General features: G+C 47.9%; 1 protein-coding gene across 1 annotated transcript in view; it reads left to right on the top strand.

The window, feature by feature from the left end:
* ABCE1 (ATP binding cassette subfamily E member 1) overlaps positions 1–22431 on the top strand; it is a 147261-nt gene that overhangs the window by 92177 nt on the left and 32653 nt on the right. The window contains exons 10-11 of the mRNA XM_078676877.1: positions 8654–8775; positions 8985–9206. Coding sequence (XP_078533003.1) covers positions 8654–8775; positions 8985–9206 — 344 coding nt within the window. The remainder of the gene's footprint in view (positions 1–8653; positions 8776–8984; positions 9207–22431) is intronic.

Raw genomic sequence — 22431 nt, 5'->3', positions numbered from 1 at the left:
CACACACTCAAACCATGTGTTGTACACATTCAGGCAAGATATGTCTCACACTCAAAGACTGATTCCAGGCCAATTGTATAAAAAGTGACTTTATTTTCATTACTAGAACCAAGATTTACTTTGTAGCAGGTAAGTGATACTTTCAATACAATACTACTTTTCAAAATAAGGTGTCTACTGGTTTTGTAGAAGCATACACGTTACCTTGCAGTATAGAAAATGTGTTGTAAACTCTTTAAAATACTTGTAATTACTTTGAGATTACTTTCTAGTTACTCTTCAGTTACTTTTCTAGCTTATTGTAAAACATACTAATACAGTTTAGGCAGTGTAGTACATCAGTAGTAGGCAGGACAACTCAGTTGTAGACATTAAGTTACTTTTGTTGCAATACAAGGCAGAGTCAACGTGGAACCTTTTTCAAAGGGAAACCACACCATGCAATCCTAGGGGGAAGACTAATTTAGCAATTGTAGGTAAGTGAAACTGTGTTCGAGGCATGTGTGCTGCAGATGACATGCTTTGCATACTCCTGCCATCTAGTGTTGGGTTTAGATGTTTGCAAGTTGTTTTTCTTCGAAGATTTCTTTCCAGTCACGATGGAAGGTGACTCCTCCTTTCGGTGATAGTGCGCATGGGCATCGATTCCATTGTTAGACTGTTTTTCTGCAAGAAGGTGAGAATGTAGTGAGTGAGTGTAATAGAGATGTCCATGCGTATGTTATGTAAATATTGAGAACCGCAACAACTACAGGTGTCCGGGTTTTTGTTGGGAGGGCGCATGTGAATCTACAGCTCTACATGCAAAGAACAGGTGTTTACTGGGTAAGTAACAATCCATTTGAGGCATGTGTGCTATAGATACACATACTTTGCATGGACTATTTAGCAGTATTCCCCCAAAGTGGTGGCTAACCGCTAGATATTGCAGCTGTATTTTTAGCACTGCTTGCCCTACATTGGCCTGTTGGTGTCCTAATACATTTTTACAATAATTGGTCTGGTTTCAGTCTTTGAGTGTGTCACATTTCTTGCCTGAATGTGTACGACAAATGCTTAACACTACCCTCTGATAAGCGTGACTGCTCAACCACACTACCACAAAAGAGAGTAGGGTGTTATCTACTTTAGCCTCTGGGGACCCCTGGACTCTCTGCACATTATACCTTACTTTGGTATAGTATACACAGAGCCAGCTTCCTACAGTTTTGTTCTGTTAATGTAATATGAGTGGTGTTTCGATATCCAAAGTGCTTTCAATTACTGATTCTGGATGTGTGAGGAAAACCGACTTCTATGGTATGGTATTCAGGGCTCGAAAATTCCACTCGACCGCTCGCATAGTCGAGCTAACTTTAACAAGGTCGAGCTGTTTTTAGGTCCTACTCGCCCTTTCTGGCGAGTAGGAAAACAAACTAACTTTTGTCCTCTGTCAGTGAAAACGGAGCAAATGTGACAAGATGACAAGATTTAAAGGCATTTTTATTGCTCACAAAGTTAATGAGCAATAAAGATGCCTTTAAATCTTGTTATCGAGTCACATTTGCTCCGCTTTCAGAGACTGAGGTCAAGTAGGTTGCAGTTTGGTCAAGGACTTTTTTTAAGGTACTAATCCTGCAGGACTAGTACCATTTGTTGGATTTTTCGAGCCCTGGTATTTGAGGTAAAATGTGTTACTTGGGCCAATGCTACCCAATGAGGCTAGGGGCCCTGTGTGTTGAGTCTGCTCGTGGGCAGGCCACTCGGGATGCCATGAAGATCTTTTGAGATTTAGGTGAATGCAAAGGGGGACCTAAGGCAGCACCAGTGGGCACAGGGGCGGCCGTGTGCAGGGTTCACACAGCGTTGGGCCCCCAATGCCGTTATATGGAGATCTTCAAAATCAGTCCCAGGCTGCAGGTGTCTGTCAGGGAACCAGATGAGGGAAACCAAGAGCCTGGTAAGTGCTTCGGATGCTGGAGGACGTCCGGACACGGAGCCAGAGGCTGCAGGTGTGTCTTCTGAAGTCTGGTTTCTTCCTTACCAGAAGGTTGAAGTGGAAGGAGGTAGTCGTGAAGAGGCTGCAGACGTTGACCCTGGAGGTGACACCCCTCCATAGTTTGGGGGTCAGGACCGCTGGGGAACCACTTCAGGACCGGTGGCACCTCAGGTCAACGGTCGCGGATGGCAGGTGCAGAGTTAAGTCATTGAGCAGGGTTTATTGGTTCTGCAGGAGTTTGATCTTCTTTTTGGAAAGGGCCGCTGTCCTCTGGAATCTCGAGTTTTTTTTATTTGAAGTGGGGGGGGGGGGGGGAGTTCAGTTCTCACCAAGTCTGGAGGTCGTTGATCCTTTTTGGAGCCTTCGAATTCTTCACAGGGGAGTTCGGAGCTGCGGGCAGGCCTGTAAGGCTGGGACCAAGTTTGTTGGACCTGGAGTCTTCACTGCTGAGATATCTTTGGGTTCCAGTCTCCTTAGGTCATCAATACTGAAATCCCAGGTTCAGGGCTTCCCCCACAAATACTGTATTTTGGGAGCGTTTTATGGGTCTCAAGGTAGTAGCCAATGGGCCACTGGCCTTAGCGTGACTGCACCCTTGGTGTGTTAACCCCATGTGGGGGAGTGAGCACATTCCCTAACCGTGATTGGGAGATGCCTCCTATCAGCAAGATGGCGGGCACTGGGGAGTGAGCTTCTCCTTTCCCACCTGAGTGTTGGAGTTGGCAGAGGTGGGCGCACCGCCTGGGCTTTCTAAAGTTTCCCGCCTGTCTTCGCTCCGAAAGGTGGGTGAGACAGTAGGGGGGCCTGCCCCTGATAGCAGGAGAGGCTGAGAGTCACGTTGTGAAGGTGGAAAGGCATTTGAAGCTCCCCTGCCACAAATAGCTCTTCCTAAACTGGGTGAGGTGTAAACATCTCTGCCCAGGAAAGGCTTTGTTTCCGGGCCCTGGGAGTGAAGGCTTCTACCCCAGGGGTCCAGAAACCTGTCACATTGTGGCAGGCTAGTGTTCACTAGTCAGGAACCCACTAGTGGTTGGTTTGATTCACGGGGTCCCCCTCTAGAATGGACCTAAGAGTGAATGGAATACTAAATCTGATACAGGAATCAGTGCAGTGTTAATATTCTTATTTGTTTGATACCAAACATCGCAGTGTTCAGTAAAGCCATGGTGGTGCTCAAACTCGTAATGACCAACTTCTATACTCAGGGTGGCTTTAGCGACACTTATAATATCCAAGATTGTCCTTACATATTATCGGGACCTTTCTGCCCATGCAGGTAGGCACTCGCATGAGGTTTAGTGGACCCTGCCCCAAGGGTGACTTACCTATGACTCGTGCAGTGCTGGGCAGGCATAACACACAAGGGTATGTGCCTTGTCCACTCTTCACTTTCAGCTGCACCACAACACACAGGCTGCATTGGCAGTCACCAGACTTGTGGTGAGAGCTCCCTGAGCCTGGCATAATACATGCTGCAGCCCTCAAAGACCTTTTCCTAGCTACCATGTGTGAGAAAGTGCCCTCTTTGTGCATGTTTGCCCCCACTTTTTGATGAACCTCTGATGTACTTGGAGTGTACCCTGGGCTATTGCCAATCTGGTACAGGGGGCCTATGTTCTTTCCTAAAACTGCATTGAATACCAAACCCAGTTGGCACTCTATGGCCACAGGTCAGTCCCTGGTAAAGGATACCACAGGTACCCAGGGCACTGTGACCAGGGAAGACCTCCAAGGGCTGCAGCACTTATTGTGCCACCCTTAGCGGCCCTGTACTTTTACACCCACACACTGCCCTTGCAGGCTGCGTGTTTTAGTGCAGAACAAAGAGAAGAGTCGACATCGAACACAACCCTGTGTGCCATGCGTACAACCCACTGCCTTGACATAGATCAACCACACCTCTATCTGGGTGCACTATACCAGTGGTGGGGGTACAGGTGGATGAGCCCTGTACCGCTAGAGTGTCTAAGACAATTCTTAGTCATTGTAAGTGCAGTATTGCCATTAAGATATATGGTGCTGGGAGTTTGTCATTACGAACTCCCCAGTACCATAAGGGCTTTACTGAAAACTGAGAAGTTTGGTATCAAACGTCTCAGCACATTAAACCCACACTGATGCCAGTGTGGGATTTAATGAAAAATGCACACAGAGGGCATATTAGAGATGCTCCCCAGCTGCCACCACCAGACATGTTTGTGGACCCCTGGGTCGAGAGCCTGCTGTGAGAAGGGGCCCTCTTTCTGCATGGTGGCCCCCACGTTTTGCTGAACTTCTGATGGGCTTTGACTGAGTGTGCCCTGGGCTCCTGCCAATCAGGTACCCAGGGCCTATGTTCTTTCCCTAAAATTGCATTGAAAACAAAACCCAATTGGCATCTCTGGCCACAGTTCAGCCTCTGGTAAATGATACCCAGGGCACTGTGACCAGGGAAGGCCTCTAAGGTCTTCAGCACTTATAGTGCCACCCTTAGAGGTCCTGTACCTTTAAACTCGCACACTGCTTTTGTAGGCTGCGTGTCTTGGTGCAGAACAAAGTAAAGAGTCAACTTGGCATACATCCCTGTGTGCCATGCCTACAACCCACTGCCCTGGCATAGATCAGTCATCCCTCCTGCTGGGAGCCCTATACCAGTGGTGAGGGTACAGGTGCATGCACCCTGTACCCCTAAAGTGTCTAAGTCTATTCTTAGACATTGTAAGTGCAGTGCTGCCGTTAAGAATATATGGTGCTGGGAGCTTGTCATTACGAACTCCACAGCACCATAATTGCTACTCTGAAAACTGATGTTTGGTATCAAACTTCTCAGCACATTAAACCCACTCTGATGCCAGTGTGGGTTTTAATGAAATATGCACACAGAGGGCATCTTAGAGATGCCCCCTGAAAAACGACCTACCACTAGTGTCCAGGCTGAGTGGCTGCTTTCAGCTGCCACCACCAGACATGTTTCTGGACCCCCTGTATAGAGAGCCTGCTGTTATCAGGGGCCTGAAACAATGCACATCCTGGTACGAGGTGCCAAGCCTCCTCCCCTGGGAACGACAGGGTCCATGAAGGGGAAGCTTCAAAGGCTTGCCGCCTTTGAGCTTCCCTTGGCCTTTTGCTGCTTCCAGCAACTTGTCCCTACCAGTTCTGACCCCCACTTTGGGCGGGAGAACCGGTGGGAAAACCAAGTGAGGAAGGCAGGTGTACCAACCTTTGCCAACCCTACCCCTCAGGTGGGGGAGGCGAAGTGAAGCACAACTCTCAGTCCCCGCCATCTTGCAGATGGGGGGGACCCAGCCATCCAGAGTGAGGCAGATGCCCCCCTCCACTGGAGGGTGGCATAATAGGGGGTGTACCCACCCCAAGGAATGGACACATTGGTCCCAACCTTTTTACTTACCTGTAACACCACTAAATCTAGTATTTAGGGGCACCCCTGAACCTTGCCTCCTCAGATAAGCATCGACCCAAAAGAGAAGGACAAAACAGACGTGCCGAACCGAAGAGGACGACGCCCACTGACTTGTCCCCAGCTCTATCGGCCTGTCCCCACCTCGAACCTGCAGAAGTGAAACCCCGGTGTTGCCTGCAACCTCAAGTACCATGTGGACCTGCCCTGCCTTCCAAGGAAAAGGCTGTGTCTCCTGTGAACACTGCATTTGTTGACCCAGAGACTCCAGCTCTGGCAAAATCTGCGAGTCTGCAGCATTCTGCATCCACAGCCTGAGTTCAAGTGGCCCAACACCACAAGGTCTCCCCGGGGCGATCCTGGCCTGAGATCCGGTGATCTCTGACCTGCATCAAGCCTCCAGCCGATGCCTGCAGCCTCAATCTGGAGGGTCCGCCCCCTCCCCCCAACCGCGACCAGGAGCTGGTAAGAAGATCCGACCCTAAAAGACACCTCTGCACTGTGGGGCATCTGGTGGCCCAACCGACTGTGTCTAGCCAACCCCCAGTGTCCCAACTTACCTCTCCAAGTGGTGGTCTCTCCCAGAAGACCTTCGTTCCCGAGCCTGCAGTGTGTTTGCAAACCAGAGAATCCCCATTGACCAGAACAGGGCACCCAACAACAGACCAGCGACCTGCACCTGGCCGCCCTAGTGCTGCTGAGGGTGTACCTTTGGTGCTATCTTGAACCCCCATTTGCCCTGAGCTAAAGTCCAGGAGCTTTGCTCCCACAAACGTGTGACCTTTTCTTGAGCAGCCAACAACCTATACCCCATTGGATAACATTGAGCCTCAGCACTCTGCTCCCGGCTGCCATAGTGCTGCTGAGGGTGCTTTGAGAGTGCAACATCGACCCTGGGAGAGCCCAATGTCTAACCCCAGAAAACCAACTCCCACAACAAAGTACTTAACTGTTAACCGATAATTCCATATGAGCTGTAGATTGTATACTTGAGCCCGATGATCACAAATGGTCTTCTTAGACTTGAAACATAGACAAGCCTCACAGGTAAGCTCTTGATGCTCCGGAGAGAGGCAGAGATTACACAGTGGTTGTAGGTCCGTGTGTGGGAATTTAGCACCATACTGGGGACATTTCTTGAAGGGAGTCCGTTCCATTGACTTCCGTCTGGATCGGCGGGGGTATGCCCAACGGCCCACGTCCAGGTTTATCGAGGATTTTTCGATTGTAGAAGATGCGCGTCGAGAAAGGGAAATGCGATCGAGACAATACCGTCCAGTGGTAGGTGATTGCGCATCGAAGGGGGTTTCGATAACGACCTCGACCCGCAGCAAGTCACATCCGAACCCAACGGTGGAAAAAACAATCTGGGGATGGAGTCGATTCCCATTCGCACTGCCACCATAAGGAGGAGTCCTCTATCTCATGACTAACGAAGACTTCTTAGACAAAAACAAACTGCAAACATCTGAGCCCAACACCAGGTGGTGATCTATGCTCAATTATTAACTCTACAGCTCTACATGCCTAGAACAGATGCCTACTGGTAAGTAGCATTTCCCTTCCTCCCATAGGTTAACATTGACTGTTTTCTATGAAAAAGTTTCTAAGTGTGGAGTTGGAAAACCTATCAAAGTCTATATAACTGTGTACAAATACCCAAAACGCATTTACTTACCTTTTTACAGGAAATGTCCTAGTGCTGTATCCATGTATATTACACTGTGTACGAAAAGTTATCTGCAAAGTAATTAACATCACATCCTATTAAAAAGTCATTATGAAGTATATGTACAATATTTTAAGGTATTGCAGTTCCAGTAATTCTACTATAACCGGAACAAAGTATATATAAAACTGCAATCCAAACTGTATTGTTACTGCAAAGTACAAATCACTTACCTGTGCCAGGCTTGCTTGGTTCTAAGAAATAAATGTAACTAAACAATATTTTTATACAAAGCAAATTGGTCTGAGTTCAGTCTTTGAGTGTGTGCAATCATTTGCTGATTGAGTGTGTACAACAAATGCTTCATACTACCCTCTGATAAAGCCTTTCTGCTCGCCCACACTACCACAAATAGAGAGTAAGGTGCTATTTACTTTTACCTCTGACTACCTTTTGGGTTCCACTGGATTCTGTGCACACTATACCTCCCTCTGGTATAGTATTTACAGAGCTAACTTCCTACACCATGCCCTTGGTACCATAGGTACCCCTTACAAGAGACTTAAAGTTAGAGAGAACACCGGCCCTGAGAACCTGGTTGGCAAGGACCCAGGGCACACTCAAAGTGCATCAGAAATCTAGCAAAAAGTCTGGGGTGGGGGTTACTGAAATAGAAACCAACTTTCCTATGAAAACCCTTCTGTAAGACTTATTAATTTTTTGTTTCTTTCTCTAAACCACATTGTCACATGCACCTTCTAAAGCAGGTGTAGCACACTGGCTTGTTTGGTGTATACAGAGCAGTTATGCCAAAGCCCAAAAAAACCTGCCTGTCCCTCCCATACTCAGCTCCACTCGTAAGAAAGGGGCCTCAATAGCTTTTTATATAACATTTGTTTAGTTGATATCTGCAAAGCAGCTACATGGTCTTCCCCTCAGACATTTACTAAACATTGCTTCGTGTGCGTCCTGGCCTGCCAGTAAGCAAATGTTGGCCAGGCTGTCCTGCAAGCATTTTTCCAATCCTCTGCAACATCCTCGGGCTAAATTTCCACTTTTGGGAGGACTGCTCTACAATTAATGCATAGCACATGCATCTACAGCTACACATGCCACGAACGTAAAATGTTACCCTGTAAGCATCTGTTCTTGGCATGTAGTGCTGTGGGTTTGCATGCTTCATTCTCTTCCCTGATTGCCTGTGGTTTGTTGCAGAACATGTCCTCTTTACACACTTTGCTTTGCATGGTCCTCTCTTCTCTAACTTATGCTCCATCTACATCCTCGCCCTCTGTGCGGAAAAAATAAGCTAACAATGGAGCTGATGCCCAACCCGCAGTACCAGAGATAGGTGGAGTCACGATACCTTGTGACTTGATAAGACATATTTGAACAAAAACAAGTTGTACACGTCCGACCCAAACACTAGATGGCAGGAGAATCATGAAGCATATGAATCTATAGCTCTACATGCTACAAACTGATACTTACAGGGTAAGTAACATTTTCCTTTTTCTTGTTGGTAAAATGTTGTTCAACTATAAACATACTGCTATGTAATCACGCACATGCGCAGTCCTGTGACGAAAGCTTTGTGTTCTATTTTTAGGTACATCATTGTTGTGGAGCACGATCTGAGTGTTTTGGACTATCTCTCTGACTTTATCTGCTGCCTTTATGGTGTACCAAGTGCCTATGGTGTTGTTACGATGCCTTTTAGCGTACGAGAAGGTAAGCTACTGCATTCACACCAGCTCCTTAAGTGATGCATTCCCTGGTGGAATATTAAGGACTATTTTACAATTGTAGTGTTATCTTGATAGCATAGGCATAATATACATGAGATTCCAAATTACATTATCACAGCTATGCCTTTTTGGGAAATTGTGTACTGCGATTGTTTCTTCTTCCTTAGTAACCAACCTATAATCCTCTTTCAGGCATCAACATTTTCTTGGATGGCTATGTTCCAACTGAAAATCTACGGTTTCGAGAAACTTCACTGGTTTTTAAAGTGGCAGAAACAGCAAATGAAGAAGAAATCAAGAAGATGTGCATGTATAAATACCCTTCTATGAAAAAAAAGCTTGGCGAGTTTGAGTTGGAGATCGTAAATGGAGAATTCACAGATTCCGAAATCATGGTGATGTTGGGAGAAAATGGTGAGGCTCTTTCTGTGCATAATAAAGATATGTTGATAGCAGACCAAAGTACAAAAAAATCCACTTACCTTGAAAAATCTGCCCCCTTTTCACCCAAATGAGTCCCAACTAAATTTATCAACCACTCTTTTTATCATGCTTCCTCAGCTGAGATGTTACTGAACATAATAGTTAGGTGAGCTCTTCATTTTTACTTGTGCAGAATCCTGGATCAGGATCCAGGCTACCACTGCCACATGAATTAACTCCTGTAACATTCATTGTTACTCCTTACAAGGGGGCTCCTAAATTAGAAGGTGTGGTATTTTCCAAGAGTCATTGCAACTGTATTCAGCTATATGCTTCAGCTGTTCTGATCGCTCCCATTAGGAGGCAGGGTACCCATAGATTGGCAGGAAGACAGTATCGAGGTACTGCAATTCACCATACAGGCAATTTGATCCTTCAGGACAATGTGCCATTTAATCTCTTGAAATGCTTCTGTGCAATAATTTAAAACAGTCCCACAAATTCAATGATGAAAACCCAAAAATTAATTCACAAGCAATCGAAGTATTGAGCATGGGTGTCAGGGTGACACTGAGGGGTCGGAAGGTCATTATCTGTATAATCACATCATCCCATAATAGACCCTTATGAAGCATTATTTTCCAAAGTCAGGATATTGCCGTAACTTATTTCACACACACATCTGTACAACTTGTGCCTGATAATGGCTGTTTTGACATGAAATAAATGTGTAGCCAGTCCCTTTGTTGTTTTTCCTCCATTTCTTTTTATGTTTCGATCCCTTGTTGCTAATGCAACATTTGTGGTATTATACTGGGGCTCTTCAAGGGTTGCTTTTCCCTTTAGTTGCTAAGTGAGTCTCTGACTTACGAATTGTTAGTACAGCCTTTTGAATCCAGATTTTCTGATGGCGGGATCACCTACAGGATTGCACCCAGGATACTGAATTTAAGTCTTTGCCTATTTCAGCTGATAACTGGCTTTTAGAGGGGGGGTCCAGTGTGACTTTAAGATGGGTATTTCCATAGCCCATAGTAGTAAAACGAAGGTTCGAAATGTTCTTGGAATCTGGATGATCAACACCAAGCATCTGAAAACAGCCCCAATGAGAGTTGTGTGAAAGAAATAACTCTGCCTTGTACTGAAGTGCAGAAGATGGGCAAATAGCGGCATAAGAAGTGTTAGGTGCTTGCTGACCAGTGATGGTTAAGGAAAGTGTCTTTGCAACTCCACTGATTAGCCGATATTTTGGATTTTTACTGCTTTATTTTCAGGCATCCTAGGATGCAGGAAAATTGTGGCTCCAAGGCTATCTTGGCGCCCTGAGTTGTCCTTCACTCACATTACCTAATCAGCTGACCTGTGCCGATCATGCAGGTGGTGCCATTAGTCTGCTCTTCTCGCAGGGCAAAACTGGTTCTCTTTTACAAATCTGGTCACAGCAACAGGCTTCAGAAATGTAGGCTTGGCCCCAGCCCTGAGGAAAAATATTCACCAGCAAAGTTTCTGTCCCTACTGAATACCTGTTCTGCGCAGTTTTGTATAGTCTCCTCCATGCCAACATTTTTAGGAGCCCATGTGGCTCAGGAGATCTGCAGCCACCAGCACTCCCAAATATTTTTCTCCTTTACATGCGGGATTTTGCCCAGCACACAGTATGAAATCGCTGAAACTTTCAGTAATAGCTGTTCTAATGTGATGGTGATCTCTGCATTAGTACTATTGGATCGGTCTGCTGCTTTCAACACAGTCGACCATACGATTTTGGTCTACTGTGTTGAGGGCGCTGGCCTTCAAGGACCCCATTTGAACTGGTTTAAATCTTTCTTGGAAGATTAAGCTCAGGCAATTCTACTTTCGCCTTTCCTGTCTACAAGAGGCTGCAGATGATTTCCATCTAAAATTAAATGAAGATAAAACAGATTGTAATATTGAATAACCGAGTAATTCTCGTGAACAAATTGTATTGGCCTCGAGAAATGGGTTCTGCTCCTGTGCCTAGGACATAAGCTAATAGTCTTGGGGCCATTGTGGATAGTAAACCTTTTCATGAAACCAAAGAGGACGACTGTGGTTTCTAAATGTATATATTTGCTGAAAACGATTAGAATGCTTGTTCCCTTTATCCCTCTGGAAGCCCTGGTAATGGTAACTATAGCCTTTATTTCATCAAGTCTTAATTTTGCTGCTAACATTTATTTGGGCCTCCCTAAAATATTTAGGCTCACAGGCTACAAGTGGTACGAAATGAGGCTGCTCGTTTAGTATGCAAGCTCTTGTGACACCACTCTCTTGAAACAACTTAATTGTCTGTCTATGAAACAGAGAATCTGTAGGAAAGTGGGTTTCTGTTGCAGAAACCCGCCCACTTTTTGCCAGACTACTGATGCACTTTCACTTGATGTGCCCTGGGTCCCTGCCAATCTGGTTCCCAGGGCCTCTGTTCTTTCCCCAAAACTAACCCAATTGACATCTCTGGCCACAGGTCCGCCCTTGGTAAACCAGGGAAGACCTCTAAGTGCTGCAGCACTTATTGTACCACCGTTAGAGGCCCTGTACCTTTATATACACACACACACACACACACACACACTGCCTTTGCATGCTGTGTGTTTTGGTGCAGAATAAAGTGAAGTCGATATGGCACACATCCCTGTGTGCCATGCCTACAAACTACTGCCATGGCATTGATCAGTCACCCCTTTAGCTGGGTGCCCTATGCCAGTGGTGAGGGTACAGGTGCATGAGCCCTGTACCCCTACAGTGTCTTAAGTCCATTCTTATAACAAACTACAGGAGTATAACCCTTAAACCACCTTGAGATTATGGTAGGTACATGAGAATCAACAAACAATATCTCAACCGGTATTATTCGGAAAGGCAATTGAACATGTATGCATCAAGCATTACGTGAACAGAGACAAGGAGACTCAATAAGTAGTTTTAGAAATGTGGTCAAGGCATCATATAATTAAAGGAAACATTATGTACAGTTGTAGCAGCACTGTATGTAAACAATTATAAAACAACCTGAATTGCACTTAGTGCTCTAAATTGTAAGTGACACAAGAAGTGGCGACGCAAGTGACAATTGTGATCAGCAATAACGGCGCAAGGTGACAAGGTGCTGTATATTTACAGTGTATTAAATAAACAATGTGGCTCAGAACAATGGTTTGTAATATGGTTTTTCAAGGATTTGCCAGATGGATTAGCAGAGCCACATTATGGATTGCACTTTCAATTGTGCTGAACGGTCGACGACGTTTCAATCCTCTTTAGTCCGGATCATCTTCAGGACCGGATTGACATTAGCAACGGTGCTGGTACGTTCCAGGACGGCCGGAACAGATGTGGCAGTTCGGCGTCGGTCGGCGTCTGTGGAAACGGTACCTGGCTGCAGGGAAAAATTAAACAGCGGAGGTCAATCGTGCCGGTTAACTTGTAGAACGAATAAAGAGGTCGCAACCAAGGGTAATTCACGGGCGAAATCCCAGGTGAAGGAAGACTATAATTCGAGGCATGTGGGCTGCTGAATTCATATCTATAGCATAGATCGCCGCCTAGTGTTGGGTCCGGATGATTGCACATTGTTGTCCTGGAAGAGTCTTTGAAGTATCACGAGATAGGTGGCTCCTCCCCTGGACTACAGTGCGCATGGGCATCGACTCCATCCCCAGATTGTTTTTTTCCGCCATTGGGTTCGGATGCATATTTGATCACTCAAGATCGGAATCGATAGAAACTTTCCTTTAGGCCCAAAGGCCTTTCCTTTAGCGGCGGTATTGTCTTGCGTTCGGTGCCCAGCTCTGTTCCGGCTCAGACTTCCAGGGGAGTCGCGTGGCTCTTCGGTGCTCGAGGCCCAGTCGACGCAACCAGACTTTCGACGACACATCATGGAACGGAGCCCGTTCAAGAAATGTCCCGTGTGCGGATCGAAGTATCCCCACATCGACGTCCACCCGGTGTGCAACAAGTGCCTGTCGCCGGATCACGATGAAGCCAACTGTATGGCTTGTTCCCGTTTTCGCTCGAAGAAGACGATTCAACTTCGGCGCGTGGCACGCCAGGAGGCCCGGAAGACGGCCCCGGCACCGGTGGACATTTTCGAGGGGGAAGAAGCGGACGAGCAAGAAGTTCGAGAGCCGCTTTCTACTCCGGCAGAGGAGATCGACTACAACTACGACGCAGACGTCGAAGTGAACGATGAAGAAGAAGAAGTCGTCGACTAGGTAGGAGACGACAATGAGGCCTATGGGGCCACGGAAGATAGCTCAGGCGAAGAGCTATGCCCCAATCGAACAATCACTAAGGCTCAGGTCGAGGGATCGCCACATGGCCTTACCCAAGACCTTACACCTGGATCCACGGTCTCGCCTACGGGCCCGACTATGGACACTTCTGCGGAGCCGCCATTGGTGAAATCGAAACCGACAGTGAAAGCTTCGGTCTCGACGAAACCGAAAGTGATAGAGACACCGTCGCTCCGATCGCCTCCTCGTCTTCCGACATGTCGGGGCAGCCGAAGCTGAAGAAGGTTGTCGATCCGGTTAAGTTGCTGAAGGTCGTCGACCCGAAGTCGCTCAAGGGCGTCGAGCCGAAGACTGGGGCACCAAGACCAACTGTCAAGGCCGCCGACCCGAAACCGTCGGCGCCGAAGGCCGTCGTCACGGACAGAGGACACGGCGATCCTACAGCGGCAGTTCCTGCACATCCACCGGAGAAGGCCAAAAGTTCTGCGCTCGAGTCTGCACATGCTGGTAGACAGAGAACGCCTGTCGGGTCGACGAAACCGTCCGCCTCCTTCACAAAGCAGGTGTCGGACTCATTGCAACGCATCAGGAACAAGGCTTCCGCGGTCGATCCGAAGGACACTTCCACCCCAAAGCCCGCTGCCAAAACGCCAAAATCCCCGGCGCGGATCCAGTTCACGCTGCCGCCGAAAGTGGCGCCGAAGGCGTTCGCACCCAGGACGGTCGACGACGCCCCTAAGGTGTCCACGGGGTCGAAGCCTCCACAGCCAGTGGTGAGCTTAAAGCATCGACAACCCCTGATGGAGGAGCAGTCGGAACAATTTATCGACGCAGACACCGGGAAACTTTCACTCTACAAGAGAAAGATCACGCCGGCACAGCATATGGAGTCCTACATAATTCCCTTGAAACGCAAAAAGCCTTCTACGGATTCCCCTGTTCTGGTTGAGCCGATTAATCCACGGCCTGGGACCATTGCTCCATCCTCACCCACTTATTCAGATGTGGAGGCTGAGGAGTACAACTTCCCTGCCAACACTGATCCTGAGGATCACCAGGACTCATGGGCAGATGCAGGGGACCCTGACGATCCGCACACTGCCCAGGACACTCCAGTGTATAATGTCAAGACATCCCCTACTGAGGATTCTGCGGCATTCAATGCTCTCATTGAGAGGGCGGCTAAAAATCATGACGTCCAGCTCCATGCTGACCCTGTTGAGGTGGACTTCTTGTTTGATACTTTTTCCACCTCTGAAAAGACTTTCAAGACTCTGCCAATGCTAAAAGGGGTTCTGAAACATGCTTCAGACATTTTTAAGGAACCCACACGTGCCAGGGTTATAAACCCCAGGATTGAGAAAAAGTATAAGCCGGCACCTGGCGACCCTACCTACATCAAGGGCCAGTTGCCGTTGGACTCTTTGGTTGTTTCTAATGCCCGTAAGAGGGCAAATTCTCAAACCACTGGTGATGCTCCTCCCCCTGACAAGGAATCGAAAGTGCTAGAAGCATCAGGGAAGAGGGTGGCGGCTCAAGCGGCCAATATCTGGCGTATTTCAAACACTCAGGCACTCCTGGCCAGATATGACAGGGCACACTATGATACACTTGAGACCTTGTTACAGCACTTGCCCGATGAGTATAAGGAGGCAGCGGAGATGCTCATTCAGGAAGGGAAGCTCATCTCGAATGCTTCTATTAAATGTGCTCTGGACGCAGCAGACACCGCGGCCAGGGCAATCAACACACGTGTGATGCTGCGGCGTCAGGCCCGGCTCAGAATCTCCGGGTTCAAACCGGAGATACAAACCACCATACTCAGCCTGTAAACCCTGATTACTTATTTGGACCTGAGGTGGATACCACCCTGGAAAAAATAAAGAAAGACACCGAGACTGGAAAGTCCATGGGGGCTCTCCAGTCCCAACAGTTATGGGGTAGTACTTTTCGTCGCTCAGGCAATAGAGGTGTTTCCAGAGGCCAGATGTCCCAGCAAACACAGTACACTAAAAGTGGGGCGCAGACCTCTTACAACAAGCAGAATAGAGGCGGCTATCGTGGCAACAGCACCAAGGGCAGAGGTTGTGAAAACAACAACTCCCGAACCTCCGCCACCAACAAACAGTGACGCCTTGTCACTGCCCCCAGACCATACAACACCTGTCGGGGGAAGACTCCTGCCAGTCTGGAAATCCATCACCACAGACAGGTGGGTCCGAAAACTTATCCAGTACGGTTATTGTCTGGAGTTAACGTCCACTCCACCCAACATACCACCAAGGCACCGTCCTATGTCAACAGAGCATTTGCACTTATTGCAGCAAGAGATGCTAGTCATGCTGCAAAAAGGGGCAATAGAGCTTGTGCCGGTGGAGGACAGAGGATCAGGAGTGTACTCCCTGTACTTCCTAATCCCGAAAAAGGATGGGTCCCTCAGACCCATACTGGATCTCAGGCCCCTCAACCAGTACATTCTCTCAGAACACTTTCACATGCTCACGCTGCAGCAGGTTCTTCCGTTGCTCAATCAGGGAGATTTCCTCGCAACATTAGATCTCAAGGATGCATATTTTCACATTCCACTGCATCCATCACAAAGAAAATACCTCAGATTCACCATTCAGAATCAGCATTATCAATTCAAGGTCCTCCCTTTCGGAGTGACCACGGCGCCCAGGGTGTTCACGAAATGCCTGGCGACAGTGGCTGCGCACCTCAGGAGACAAAACGTTCATGTCTACCCTTATCTGGACGACTGGCTTGTCCGAGCAAAGTCAGCCCAGCAGTGCGCCGCCAACATGTCCCACACCATTCACCTTCTTCACAAACTGGGATTCTCACTAAATTATCCAAAGTCGCACCTTCAGCCAGCCCATGTACGGCAGTATCTGGGTGCGACGATAAATACTCTGGCAGCCACGGCTCAGCCAAATTCTGTGCGGATCGACAGCATTCAGTCGCTGATCCAGAAGTTCAGGCCACAACACTCGCTTCCGGCACGAGTGTTCATGCAGTTGATAGGCATGATAGCCTCCTGCATTTTCATAGTCCCGCACGCGTGACTACATATGCGTCCGCTTCAAGAGTGCTTGGCGCACCAGTGGACTCAGGCTCATGGACAGTTGAAAGACCTAGTGTTGGTGGCCGGTCGGGCATACAACTCTCTGTATTGGTGGAATCCACACAACCTTTGCAAGGGCCGACCGTTCCAGGAGCCTGTGCCACAGATTATCCTGACGACGGACGCATCTCTCCAGGGATGGGGAGCTCATGTACTCCACTACACAGTGCAGGGACTCTGGACAACGCAGCAACAGAAGATGCACATCAACTACCTAGAACTGATGGCAATCTTCATGGCAATGAAGGCATTCAAGGTACATCTGTGCAACAAAGTCGTGTTGATCCGGACGGACAACATGACAGCCATGTACTATATTCAAAAGCAGGGAGGTACACACTCTCCACAGTTGTCATCTGGCTCACAGCATGTGGAAGTGGGCCATTCAGAGGAACATTGTCCTCATGGCGGAACACCTCCCGGGCAAGGACAATCAGATGGCGGATCTGCTCAGCAGGTACAGCCACCAAATGCACGAGTGGGAGATACATCCATTAGTACTCCGCCCGTACTTCCAGCAGTGGGATCATCCAGAGATAGACCTGTTCGCCACAAGGGAAAACGCAAAATGCCAAAGCTTTGCCGCCAGGTTCCCTCACCCACAGTCGCAGGGCAATGCGATATGGATGAACTGGTCAGGCAGATTTGCGTACGCTTTTCCCCCAGCACCTCTCATACCGCTGGTGGCACGAAAGCTAAGGCAACACTCGATGACACTCATCCTGGTTGCTCCAACGTGGGCACGCCAACCATGGTACACCACGTTTCTAGAACTCTCTGTGGTACCGCATCAAAGGCTGCACCTCACATCCAGACTTTTGACGCAGAGCCATGGCGACATTCAGCACCCAGATCCGCAACAGCTCAACCTGGCGATCTGGCTCCTGAGGTCTTAGAATTTGGCTACCTTAACTTGCCCCCCGACTGCATGGATATTATACGGGAGGCAAGAAAGCCCACCACCAGAGCATGCTATGCAGCAAAATGGAAGTGGTTTGTCATTTACTGTGCAGAACACATCGACCCGCTAGATGCATCTACTCACAACATCATTTGTTATTTGTTACATCTTTACAAATGCAATCTAGCATATGCTTCCATTCGGATGCACTTATCCGCCATAGCGGCTTATAGCCAAAACAGGCAGCTTCTCTCAGTTTTCAGAGTGCCTGCCATTAAAGCTTTTCTAGAAGGACTGAAACGGGTCATTCCTCCCAGAACCCCGCCAGCTCCTGTATGGAACCTTAATGTGGTCCTCACCAGACTGATGGGTCCACCTTTTGAGCCTCTACATTCATGCGAGATTCAGTTCTTAACATGGAAAGTGGCTTTCCTAATAGCCATTACGTCGCTGCGACGTGTTAGTGCGCTCCAGGCGCTCACCGTACAAGAGCCATTCATACAGATTCACTCAAACAGGGTGGTACTGCGCACTAACCCTAAATTTCTTCCTAAGGTGGTTTCACAGTTCCATGTCAATCAGACTATTGAACTGCCTGTATTCTTTCAAAACCCAGAGACAGTGGCTGAAAGAATGCTCCACACTCTTGACGTCAAACGAGCTTTGATGTACTACATCGATAGGACCAAAGATTTTAGGAAGACGAAACAACTCTTTGTTGCCTTTTCTGCCCAACACAAAGGCAACCCCATTTCCAAAGCAGGTATAGCGAGGTGGATCGTTAAGTGTATTCAAATTTGCTATCTAAAGGCTAAGCGCACTTTAACGGTCCCCCCCAGAGCCCACTCCACCCGCAAGTTGGGGGCCTCCATGGCTTTCCTTGGTAATATCCCTTTGGAAGACATTTGTAGAGCAGCCACATGGTCTACCCCACACACTTTTACTAAACACTACTGTGTAGATGTGCACTCCAAGCAGCAAGCAGCTGTAGGGCAGGCTGTTCTAAAAACACTTTTTCAAACGTCTGCAGTTGGCACAGGCGGCCGCCGCTAATGGAGGGACTGCTATATATTCTATGCCATAGATATGAATTCAGCAGCCCACATGCCTCGAACTGAATATGCTACTTACCAGTATGCATCTGTTCTTGGCATGTAGGGCTGCTGACCTTCATATCGCCCGCCCCCCTCCCCGGCTCCTGTAGCGGCTGCAGAATTTACACTTACTCTTAGCATGGCCATCGCTCACACTGTTACACTCCATCTTTGCCACAATGGCTAAAAACAATCTGGAGATGGAGTCGATGCCCATGCGCACTGTAGTCCAGGGGAGGAGCCACCTATCTCAGGATACTTCGAAGACTCTTCCAGGACAACAATGTGCAATCATTCGGACCCAACACTAGGCGGCGATCTATGCTATAGATATGAATGTCAGCAGCCCTACATGCCAAGAACAGATGCATACTGGTAAGTAGCATATTCAGCTGAGTGCATCAGCGTTGATAGCAGCTGATCTGGCTGTCCTTGGAGATGCCCCCTGAAAAACAACCAGCCTCTGTTGGGTTCCCTGACTGGTACACACCAGCCTACTAACACGAAACATGTTTTTGGACCCCTAGGGTGGGAGCCTATGCTCCCTGTGCCCAGAAACAAAGCCTTTCCTGGGTGGAGGTGTTCACACCTCCCCCAGGCTAGGAAGAGCTATTTGTGGCCGGGGCGCTTCAAAGGCCTGGCAGCCTTTGTAATGCGACCCCCAGCCTCTCCTGCTAATAGGAGCAGGCCCCCTTCTTGTCCCCCCTCCTTCGCGGCGGGAAGACAGGTGGGAAGAACTAGCCAGCCCGGAAGGTGTGCCCACCTCTGACAACTCCTCCCTCAGGTGGGGAGGCGAGGTGAAGGCGCCCTCTTCAGTGCCTGCCATCCTGCGGATGGCAGGCACTCTCCAATCCGGATTAGGGATTGTGCCCACTCCCCCACGTGGGGTGAGTCCACCAAGGGTGTAGCCAATTGGCTACTGACCCCGAAACCCCTAAAACGCCCCTAAATTCAGTATTTAGGGGGCAGCCCTGAACCAAGAAAGCAGATTCCCACAACCTAAGAAGAAAAGGACGAAAGAAGACACTCAGCAGAGGAGACTGCAGAGAACAACCGACTTGGCCCCAGCCCTACTGGCCCATCTGCAGTTTCCGGAGATCCTACGCCACAAATAGTCTTGTCCTGCACCCGGTGACCTCTAGAACCACTGGGAGGACTGACTGCTTCCAATAAAGACCAGATCTCCTGTGAACAGCAGCCCTGTTCAAAAGAAACTCCGAAAACAGACTCTGAGCCTGCTGAGGACAAAGTAACCTGATGCCTGGAACTACCACTGCACTTGTCGCATGCGTCCCGATTTCGAGTGGCCCACCAGTCCCAGCGAGGTCCACCAGCGCTCCAGAGTCCGAGACTACAGTGGGTTGACCCCTCCAGGACTTCCCGATGTCTCCTGCAGCCTCTGCACGGAGACCCCCCAAACCACGAGTGGCCCGTATGGTGAAATCCGACCAAGACACCCCTGCATCCAGCCGGCCTGCGCCCTGGAGAAAAGATCCCGAGGTGCACCTACGTCCCGAGCCCTCCAACCTACCTAGCTGTTGGTTCCTCCCGGAAGTCTTCCTGGACCAAGCCTGCAGCTAAAAACGAAAATCCTCATTGTAAACAAAAGGGCACCCAACGCAAAAACAGTACTCTGTACCCGGCCTCCCCAGCGTTGCCGAGGGTGCACATTTTGTGCTGGCTTGTTTCCCCATTTGCCCTTAGCTAAATAAAGTCGAGGAGCTTTGCTCCCACAGCCAAGTGGCCTGCTAGTCAGCAGCCACCAACCGGAGGCCCCTAGCCCCCATTGGATACCATTGGACCTCAACACTCTGCACTCAGCCACCCTAGTGCCGCTGAGGGTGTAACAAGAGTGTATCACTGACCCTAGAGGACCCCTGAGTCTACCCCCAGAACCTCAACTCCCACTACCAAATACTTACCTCAAAACTGATAACAATATTTTCCTCCATAGGATAACATTGACTGTTTTCTGTGAAAAGTTTCTGTGTGGAGTTTAAAAACAGAAAGAAATTCTTTCAAATTACACTAACAAAAACGATTTTACTTACCTGTTTGCAGGAAATGTCACAGAGTAATACCCGGGCATACTACGCCGAGTAAGAAAAGGAATCCAAAAAGTGACTTATCTGGCATTTTAGTGAAAATCCCATTCAATTCTATGTTCTGTATTTACAAATCATTGTATTCTCTGAAACAATACTATAAGTCAAATCAAAGTATATTTACTAATGCAATCCAAACTGTTTACAAACTACATTACTACAGTGAAGTATTTATTGCTTAACCGTGCCAGGATTACTTGGTTTTAGAAAATATAAAAACGAAACTAATATTTTTATACAAGAGCAATTGGTCTGAAGTTCAGTCTGAGTGTGTGAATTCATTTGCTGGCTGAGTGTGTACATCAAATGCTTAACACTGTCCTCTGATACTGCCCGACTGCCAAATCTGTGCACACTATACCTCACTTTGGTATAGTATATACAGAGCCAGCTTCCGACAGATTCTACTTTAAAACCTGATGCTTCACCTTTGAGGCCCTTAAGGGACTGGTTCCTCGCTTTGAGGATCAAGCAGTACACTCCCCTATACTTCTTCAGGTCCTCTTATTCCTATTTGACCATAAATTCTTCAACCATTCAGTGCAGGCACAATTACTGTGTAATTCACTCCTGGAGCGTCTGCGCCATGACATGGAATTTAGGCTGTTCAGGAAAAACTTGAACACTTGGATATTTAGATAAGCTTCCTAGTAGGATATTTTCTGTGACTAACTTTGGTATAGTTCTACTTGATGACTACTAGTGCCAAGAAACCTTTAATGAATGTGTTTGACCTGGTCATGGGTAGCATGTATTATGGATTCAAACTGTTGCAGTGCAAGGGGTCACATTGCTAAGCAGCAGTCATTAAAACAGAAAGGGGGTTGGGGGACATTTTAGTGAGCACATAAACCTACGTTTTTGTCGAAGTATGGAAACAAAAATGCTAAACCATGGATACCTAGGATTTTGTGGAGGGTGAAGGAAGCTGGCTCTATATATACCATACCAAAATGAGGTATAGTGTGCACAGAGTCCAGTGGCACCCCAAAGGTGAAGATAGATAGTCCCTACTTATTTGTTGTAGTGTCAGCAAGCAGTAAGGCTGTATCAGAGGGTAGTGTTAATCATTTCTTGTACACGCTCAATTATGTCACACACACAAAGACTGAACTCAAACCTATTTTGTTTGTATAAAAATATTGTTTAGTTATTTTATTTCTAGAAACAAGCCTTGCACAGGTTAAGTTAAATGCTTTGCAATACATTATGCAGTGTTTACAAGTGGATATAATAGTGTTAAGTCATTTTTCAGGGGGCATCTCTAAGGTGCCCTCTGTGTGCATGTTTTATTAAATCCCACACTGACATCAGTGTTGGTTTAGGGTGCTGAGAACTATGATACCAAACTTCAGTTTTCAGTAAAGCATTATGGTGCTTTGGAGGTCGTAATGACAACCTTCCAGCACCATGTACTCTTAATGGCAGCACTGCACTTACAATGTCTAAGAATGGACTTAGACACCGTAGGGGTACAGGGCTCATGCCCCTGTTCCTCACTGCTGATATATGGCACTCAGCTAGAGGGGTGACTGGTCTATGCCAGGGCAGTGGGTTGTAAGCATACCACAGAGGGATGTGTGCCATGCCGACTCTTCACTTAGTTCTGCACCAAAACATGCAGCAAAGGTACTGTGTGAGTGTAAAGGTACAGGACCTCTAAGGGTGGCACAATAAGTGCTGTAGCCCTTAGAGGCCTTCCCTGGTCACAGCGACCTGGTTACCGGTGGTATCATTTA

Source organism: Lissotriton helveticus, chromosome 2_1, assembly GCF_964261635.1.
Source record: "Lissotriton helveticus chromosome 2_1, aLisHel1.1, whole genome shotgun sequence".
NCBI lineage: Eukaryota > Metazoa > Chordata > Amphibia > Caudata > Salamandridae > Lissotriton > Lissotriton helveticus.
Note: the sequence above shows the minus strand (reverse complement) of the source record. Positions and strands in the feature narration are given on the sequence as shown.